At 37.5% G+C, this 9,254-nt stretch overlaps 1 protein-coding gene across 1 annotated transcript in view; it reads right to left on the bottom strand.

Moving 5' to 3' along the window:
- LOC149421030 (signal-induced proliferation-associated 1-like protein 3) overlaps nucleotides 1–9,254 on the bottom strand; it is a 30,350-nt gene continuing 21,096 nt past the window's right edge. The window contains exons 6-11 of the mRNA XM_089635718.1: nucleotides 6,776–6,911; nucleotides 6,444–6,689; nucleotides 4,069–4,248; nucleotides 1,399–2,327; nucleotides 1,086–1,319; nucleotides 1–684 (exon numbers count right to left, since the gene is read on the bottom strand). Of these exons, the coding sequence (XP_089491844.1) occupies nucleotides 574–684; nucleotides 1,086–1,319; nucleotides 1,399–2,327; nucleotides 4,069–4,248; nucleotides 6,444–6,689; nucleotides 6,776–6,911 (1,836 nt within the window). The 3' untranslated portion in view covers nucleotides 1–573. The remainder of the gene's footprint in view (nucleotides 685–1,085; nucleotides 1,320–1,398; nucleotides 2,328–4,068; nucleotides 4,249–6,443; nucleotides 6,690–6,775; nucleotides 6,912–9,254) is intronic.

The following is a 9,254-nucleotide window of genomic DNA, read 5'->3' as shown; positions in this document are numbered from 1 at the left end:
AACAATTTATAAATTAATTTTCTTCTGTGAAAGTCCTATTGAAGTTTTGTTATTACATCAACATGGGCCAGTTGCTTCACAGAACTTGAATAGAACTTTCACAAGAATCTGTGAAATTTGATAAATTGTTCAACAGAATTTGAACGATTCTTCAAATTTCCTAGTTCTGTGAACGTTCTATTCAAGTTGTTATTATTTCAGTTCTGTGAAGCAACTGGCCTATAATGATATAATAACAGAACTTGAATAAGACTTTCTCAGAACGTGCAAATTAACTGTGAAATTTGTTTAAATGTTCAAATTCTGTGAAACAGCCCGTCTTTAAAGTTTGATTATGAAGTCAATCAAGTAATAACCATAGAGAAAGTTTGAAACGCATAATATTAACAATACAAATTCAATCCTTTTACCATTATCCCAAAAAAAAAACAACATTGTTATATACAACGAGAAGTGTGTGAATAAATATTTTTGCCCAGCGTAATAAGTCGTGATATTACATACTATTATAAATTAAGGCATAAATAAAATAATATTTACAAAAGGAAATGAGATAGAAAAGTAATTAATTATTCACTGGCGTTCGACTGTTTGGAAGAACCAATTTGTAAATCTTTGCAGCTGCTGTACGGCCCTCACACTCTCCTCGCGCAGACGCCGGTTGTGGTGGCGGAGACGTTTAACCTAAACAAAAAAAAAATATTCATGACAAATTTATTTATTTATTATAGGATGTATTAATAAGTACCCTCCAACAAGCTCTGCGACAGGTGGCACACTTGCAATGACCAAACTGCAGGGATTATCAAAACGGCAGAGCAAATTAAAGTTATTAGTTTGGGCAATGCTGTGGAAGATGTTGTGCGTGCAGTTTCATACCAATAATGGTTCATGGCTCATCTCTCTCGCTGAGCCTAGGGTAATAAGCATAATATAGAATTTGTTTTCTCTCAAATGATAAATACGTACATGACTTTTATTATATATAGATAAGTTTATAACTCTTTTGGGTGTCTGCATAAATAAGTTTGTGGATCTGTGCATCGATACTATGTTTAGTGAGTAAGTCATCAGTCATCACAAACCTCTTCTTCCAGTGCTTTCCTAGCTCTGGTCTCCTTGCTCAGTCGGTCCTCTGCCTGGTGCAGCTGCCTCCTAAGCGGGCAGCACTCTCCGTCAGCCGACAGTTCTACCTCTCTGCCTTCTCCCGCCACGTCCCGCCCCTCTGATGAGCAGTCTCCTCCCAGGCCGTCCAGGCCGATGGACCCCGTGCTACTTCCTTCAGCCTCTCCCAGGGATGGGTATTGCTCTTCGCATATCTGCACCAATTCAAAATAACTATGTAGTAGAAGAATTTTTAAATTAAATTAATAATTGAATAGATATTGTGATATGTACCTGAAGCATGGCTCTCGTAGCCGTGTCAACCAGAGAAGGCCAGTCCATCATTCTGGCATCCGGGAGTGGGAGGGGCACGGGAGGAGGGCCGGGAGCAGGAGAGCCGCCACTGGAGGTGCTGGAGATGACCGTGGCTGGACGTGCCTGTAGCACCACCCCCTCCCCACCACCTCCCCCCTCCATATAGTCGGGGTTGATCAGGCGCATTAGATCTTCTTGTAAACTGCTGCTAGGACCAGCACTGTGTCTCTGAGGACGAGGAGCACGGAGTCTAGCTTCTCCCCCGCTGGCCGGAGACCCACTTCCGGTCCCTCGACGGGGAGATGCACTTCCACGCTCCTGAAGTTGATTGATTGATTTATCACTTCGATGATCATTCAAAGAGTTGCTACTGATTGTTTCTTGCGAGTGCCTTTTAACTAGCATTACTTTAGCTGATACCGCAGGTTCAAATGTATCAAGTCTTGAAATTGAAGAATAAGCTGGTTCAATCGGTTTGTTATATATTTTGTTGGTATCTTCTTTTTCTTGCTCGGTGTGTGTTTCTGGTGACCAGAGTTCGGGGGGAGGGTAGCTCTTACTGGAACTGCCCGTACCATAGCCAGAGCTGGTGCCGCTGCGAGGCGGGGAAAAGCTGGGGTCGTAACGGCGACGGTGGCGTCCAGGGAGTTGGCCACCTCCTCCCGCTCCGGCCCCGGGACATTCGGCCCCCGAGCAAGACCCGCGGGCGGTTCCTCCGAGGGCCGGTATGACTGTGACGGTGACGGGAGCGGAGGTCTTGAGAAGGTCGACCATTTGATCATGTGAGAGGGTGCACACAGCTACGGTGCAGATCTCCACTAGTCGACAGCCTTGCCTGAGGCCTGCTCGGGCTGCGCCACCTCCTGTCTCCACCTGAGTGACCACTCCATCAGGTTGTACGTGGAAGCCTACAACAGAACAATTCAAATGAGATTCACCACCATTATATTAATTGATGTAAAAAGTCCCGAGGAGGAGATTGCTGAAGTTAACTAAATTCAGCTTCAACAACAAACCGTCATATTTTATCAATAGACTCTCAACATATTTAAAGTGTATTTTGGGACCGGTCAGCGGTTGAGTTGGCGTCGTGTCTGCGTTCCAACCAGGCGTCATGAGTACAATTCCTCAACTGGCCTCTAGTCTCTAGCCTCTAAGTCCTCCATCACAAGCATCATTTTCTGCTTACTGTGATGGTAGTAAGAGATTTTAAAATTTTGTCAGGTTATTAGTAACCCGGTAATGTTTGTGTCTGTGTCTACTTGAAGATGCATAAATTCAAAGATCTTGCATGCACTACATATTATGTCAAATTCATAAATGACAGTTGCCGCCCTCATGTATACCCAATCGAGCGATTTCTGACATATTATGCCAAGTTTACAAAAACGTTTTGACCAATGGTTTACATCGCAAATTTATAAAACCTCAAAATACAGGATAAGGGTAAAATTTAGGTGGATTCATTGTCTTTAAACTGCAGTAAGCAGTTTCATATGTTTTCATATTAATATTTTAAGAAATGGTATTAATTAAATAATATATGACACCAATCACTCGAGTACAGTACAATGCAATGATGAAAATGCCCAGTACAGTCAGAGTGAGGCTAATTTCAATGATGAGGAGTTCAGAGTCAGATATTTTTAATACCCATTTTGAAAAAAATATATCTCTGGTTCTTCTTAAGCATGTAGATACATACTTACAAGCAGTGGCGGCTCGTGACTTTTGATTGCACTAGAGAGCTAATACTACAAAAATGTATCATTGATGTTGCTGTAGCCGAAAACGTGTTCTTCTTTCGAAAATTCGGTTTTTTGTGTGAAGAATTAGCAGGAAATCCGTGCAACGCACAACTAAACTGAAATTTCCTGAAAATCCTCAAACTAAAAATCGAAATTTTAAAAATATTTTACATTATCACTCTCAAAAGTCACAAACCGCCACTGCTTTCAAGCTGCGCACTGTAAAGCAACCACAAGTAGCCTACCGATATGCTACTGTTTAATACTCGTTTCCGTAAACGGCACTACCCTAACATTTTGTTCGTGTGCAACCGTCGAGTTAATACTCCGTCAAGTGACTAGCGACAAAGACAGTAATATTGTTCTTCTTTATATTTACAAGCACAAAAAACGATGTACAATGAAACAAAATATTCAATATCTAAATTAATTCGGACTATGGTCTAACTCGGCGGCTGAGGGTGAGTGAGTGAGACTGCTGTACTACATTTATACACTAAAACTATCACTGTCTCAGTTTTTTTAATTCAATTTATCATCCTTTACAAACTTTAAATTTAATACATATAGGAATTTTTTTTATATCACGCAATATTTGCAAAAAAAACAAGAGATTTACAAATATTAAATAATATATATTTTTAAAAAAGGATTGCGTCAATGAGGAGAGATTCTTTCAAGAATCATTAGGATTTTCCTTTTGAATACTTGATATAGCCTCGTTTAGTCAAAACAGAGACTTTCATCACAATATCAGGAAGTAAGATGAAAAAAGCTTTTAATGATTGTTTAGGCACAGTTAATTAATTATGAGGTGTTTTTGCACAAAAATGGCGGTATACAAGTCATCCAAGTATTATTATTATTATTGATAATCCGTCAAACAAGCAATTTATCTTACCAAGTTGTCCGACATGGTTCCTCCGTAGCTGCAGCTGGGTGGCGGGGGCCGCATGGGGGGCAGCGGAGGCCAGGGCCCTCTCCAGCTCTGCAGCTCCGGCCTCTCGCCCTCGAAGGGCCACGCTCTCCCCCCGGTGGTGGTACACTCGCACACCTGCTCCACCCATGCACCAGCGCCAACCTGAACAAAATAACAATATTTCTAATAAGGAACTCCAGTGCATTATTATTATTTTATCAATATTGACCCTCTAACTTAAATACCAGTATGTATATATATGTGCAGCAGGTGCGGTCCCTTACAAACTTAAAATTTCGTATACTGTGTTTCCCTTGTTTTCTAGGCTTAAAATAAATATCATTTATTTCTTCCAAATTAAAACAGCTTAAAAACAGCACTAGGTACTGCAATTTAGTGACACCGTCCCAACCTCAAATATAAGTTGTTCGCAAAAACCTTTGATTCAGTATATCCGCTTATTCTCCTAAATAAACTCGACCAATTTGAATTTTCAGCGAAACTTCTATGTCTATTTGTAAGTTATTTCTCAAATAGACAACAATACGTAACTTATGGTATTTTCCACTCTTCCAACTTCATCACAAACTCTGGAGTTCCACAGGGGTCGAATCTTGGACCCTTACTTTTCTCGCTATTTATCAACGACATTTACCATTGCATAAAAATTTTTAAGTTTCTCTTATTTGCGGATGACATGAAACTATTCCTTTTAATAAAATCTTTGGAAAATTGCTTGCAGCTACAAAGTGATATAAATTCTATTGTTGAATGGAGTGATACCAATAAATTAGGATTTAATATTAAGAAATGCTCCATTATGTGCTACACCAAGGCAAACAAAACGATTTACTATAACTACAAAATGTCTTATTCATCTCTTCAGCACATTGTTATTTCGAGAGATTTGGGAATCGCATTTGATACGCACCTAACATTTAACGTCCACATATAAACGATATGCAACAAAGCTTTAAGAATGCTAGGATTTGTGCTAAGCAACTCCAGACATTTTTTCAGCTCGGCCGCGATTCGTGTGCTATACACTATAGTTTAGTACATAGCATTTTGGAAAGTGGTTCTGTAATATGGGGATCAATGGATTCAACTTACTCTCAAATGATAGAGAAAGTACAAAAGAAGTCTCTGAGATATTTATATCTTAGAGACTTCAGATATTATCCCTGGTTATATCCATCAGCCTTTTTGTCCGGCATGCTGGGTATTAATAGCCTCACCGATAGAAGGAAAACTGCTTTGCTGACAACAGCATATAAACTTCTAAACAGTAACATCTGTATTCCCGATATAATAGAAAAATTTGTGTTTTATGTCCCCGACAGTTCGACAATTTCGCAGGCACAGAACCTTTGTCGTTCCAAAATGCAGAACTAACTTACCATTAGTAATGCCGCTCGGAAAAATGATTCTGTTACTAAATTACCTGTCCCCTGATAAATATATCTTCCAATTAAATATTCAACAGTTCAAAAACGCAATTATTACTTAATAAAATAAAATAAAATGTATATTTATTATTCGTTATGTAGAATTCGTTATGTTATGCATTTAAAATAAAATAAATAAATACATAATTTAATACATTCTCAATTCTAGAATGTCACGTAAACACACAGACACCAGCAACAGTGTGAAGTGTATTTTCTGTTTCATTCAGTATCCACGAGTTTGATATTCGCGCATGTGCATTCAGTCCCGCCTGCCTACTTCTACCTAGGTGCCTAGGCCAAATACGTATTCGACAAGGACATCCAAAGCACAAAAAACGACTTTAATGCTTATAGGCACAATGCACAGAATAGTATACCCGAAGCAAGTGGATTATTAAGTACGATTAGAAATTTTTTTGTGAGACCACTTTTCACAGAATGGCTTGAATAACTTATGGTGTGAAAAAAGTAACCAGAAATAAATTTGTACAAAACGTTCTTTTAATTTGAAATTCGTAATTTTATTTTGGCATATGCATGAAAATTTGTTTGTCTAATTGGAAAAATTTCAATTTTTGCAAAAATAAGTCTTATCATTTCATAAATATGAAACTGACCAACAGCGGTAAAAAGTGATAAAATGTCGACTTATTCGGTTATACATCGTTCTTATTCGTATCATTATTTTGTAAATATAACAGGCCGCCCGTGCCGGTAACCGGCAGCGATTTTTCGATTTACACTTGAATAAGTTTACGAATTACAAATGCAAATGTGAGCCATGGTTAAAACTTAGTGGCATTGGCTATAAAACAATGCAAGCAGTAAAAACAAGCCAACAAAAACCAAATTCATAATAATATTTCATGCCAAATGATAAAAAAAATAATTTCTTTTTAAATTCACCTAAAATGGCCTTAGTCGGCGCCACAAACACAATCTGCCGGGAACTTTCTTCAATCAGCACAAATGTGTCTCTCGACAGTCCGAGGAAGCACTCGGTCGGGGTGCGAGCCCGGCCCTCGTCTTGCGCTATCACGGGCCACGCGAGCGCGCCACTCACCTCCCCTGGAAGCGAGCCCAGAGCTCGCACGCCATTTACTACACTCGTACCACCTCCGCTGCCAGACTTTAGGAGGGATGAGAATAATGCTGGAATAAGAAAAATCCATATTATTTCTACAGTTGCAAGTAATTCAACAACTTTTTGTTGATACATTAAGCAGTAATTTACTTACAAAATTTTTGTCCCGTGTCCAGCGGAGTTGCAGTAACATAATTCTTGGCTAAATCTTTTAAATACTCTTGTCTGGTTCTTGTTGCCATTGTAGAAAACTTAGTTGATTGATGAGCTGCGTTTTCTCCGTTTATAACCTGTACAATTTAGTTAATTATTATTTATTACAATGCATGGATATGTTTATCTTTCTCAAAACAAATCCTATAAAAGTTCTCCTGGATTTACTATTGAAGTTGGCGGTTAACACTATTTGGACAGGTTTTTTCGGAGAATTTGAGCAATTCATCAAATTTCAACATTAATTTCTGTGAAAGTCCTATTCAAGTTCGGTTATTATATCATTATAGGCTAGTTGCTTGACAGAACTGAAATAAAAACAGAACTTGAAAAAAATCTCTTCATATGAAGCGGTTACTTTGTGATGTGACATTATAATTTAAAATTAAACAGTAACTTTGTAAACATCACTTATGGGTAAATACTTAATGCCGACCGGGTTTCGCTACAACCGTAGCCTCATCAGGGCAGTATAATACTAAAAATCTAAATATTAAATTAACATGTGTAGATATCACGGTAGGTGGACAGTCTGAGCTACAGTGGAAGAGGTAGGGATAGTTGGGAGATTGGGAGGCGAGTGTTCTTTGTCAATAGGGAACAATCTGAGTATAGGGCTTTTATTTAGGTTTATTTGGTTGTTGATGACTTTGCTATTGACGTTTATGGCTTTCCTTAACTCTAACGCTTCTAAGTTATCCAACCTAAGACCTATTCCGTTTTTATGTAATAGGCTGACGCCAGTATTTTTGTCGAACGTATGGTTTGTTGCTATGAGGTGATTTGCAAATTCGGAGAATCCATTACTGTTTAAGCATCTTAGGTGTTCTTTGACTCGCGTTTTGATATTACGCGCTGTTTTGCCTATGTAAAACGCGGGACAGTCACTACATTGCAGTGAGTAAATACCTGAGTGATTTAACCGATGTTCTTTGTCTTTAACGTTCATCAAAAATTTACCTATACTATTGTTAGTGTAAAACGCTGGTTTGATATCTGGTGGGAGGTTTTTTATGCTTTTTTGAGAGAAATTATCGATGTACAAAATTCTACGCCATTGTTGAGGTTGATTATTATTAGTTGATATATTATTATTATGAGGGGAGCTGTTAAATAGAAATTTGCTTGTCGATAATCTTTTTAATTTCTTGTTTAGGATGTTATTGACCATATTTGCATTATAGCCATTATTAATCGCGATTTGTTTAATCGTCGCTAATTCTAATAAGAAGTTGGAATTTGATAACGGGACGGTAACTAATCTATGGATCATGGAATGGAAAGCAGAATGTTTGTGGGAGATGGGATGGTTAGATGAATTATTAATAGTTGTATCAGTGTAAGTGGGTTTACGATAGATTTTAAATTCTATTTTATTGTTAATGATTGATAGGGTGAGATCTAAAAAGTTTAAGCTAGAATTAGTTCCTATTTCTATTGTGAATTTAATTTTTGTATGAAAAGAGTTTATTAGTTTTAGGAAGGAATCGAGTTGGCGCTCAGTACCTGTCCAGATACAGAAAACATCATCGACATATCTCTTCCACAATAACACATTCTTTAATAATGGCGATTTACAGTTAAAAATGTTATTCTCTAGATTGTCCATAAATATGTCGGCGATGAGGGGAGAAGTCGGAGCTCCCATTGCCAGGCCATCTGTTTGTTGATAAAAAAGTTCATTGTATTGGAAATAATTTTGACTTAGACAAACATTAAATAGGTGAGAAAGTTCCTTAGAGAAATTATTTGGTAGTTTTGAATTTTGTAATAATTTGAACAATATGCTTTTACTTTCATCTACGGGAATATTTGGAAATAAGTTAACAACATCAAATGAGACTAATTTTGAATTATTCGGAATATGTAGATTTTTCAGTTCATCAATCAAAGTGAATGAGTTCTTAATGGTGAATTTCGGAGCAAACACTTTAGAATTATTAAATACTTCAGTTATAAATGAAGCTGTTTTGAAATTCGGAGAATTACAACTTGACACGACCGGCCTAATAGGTTTGTCGTTTTTATGGATTTTTAAGAAACCATATAATTTAGGGGCCAATGGATTTTTTGTTAGAAATTTTACTTGTTGGTATGAATTGTCTTGAAAGATAGGGGATTTGCATGAATTCAAAGCACTTTTAATGTTATCTAGGTATTTGGTAGTGGGGTCTTTAGGTAGAATGTCAAATTTGTCCGTCTTAATAAAGTCTTGCACTTTGGAATTATAGTCACTTTTATTCATTATAATTATCGTGTTGCCTTTATCAGCCTTTGTTAAAATTAATTGTTCATCCTTTAATTTCTTCCTGATGTTCAGCATAATGGATGTTTCACGATTATAGTTGACTTTAAGTGTAGGAATGAGCTTTTTTATTGTTTCTGCACTTTTGTATAGAGGTGGTCCAGGTTTATTATAT

Source organism: Hesperophylax consimilis, chromosome 9 (assembly GCF_061612785.1).
Source record: "Hesperophylax consimilis isolate HC1 chromosome 9, BYU_Hcon_1.0, whole genome shotgun sequence".
NCBI classification, from domain to species: domain Eukaryota; kingdom Metazoa; phylum Arthropoda; class Insecta; order Trichoptera; family Limnephilidae; genus Hesperophylax; species Hesperophylax consimilis.
This window is presented reverse-complemented; position numbering and strand designations above follow the sequence as displayed.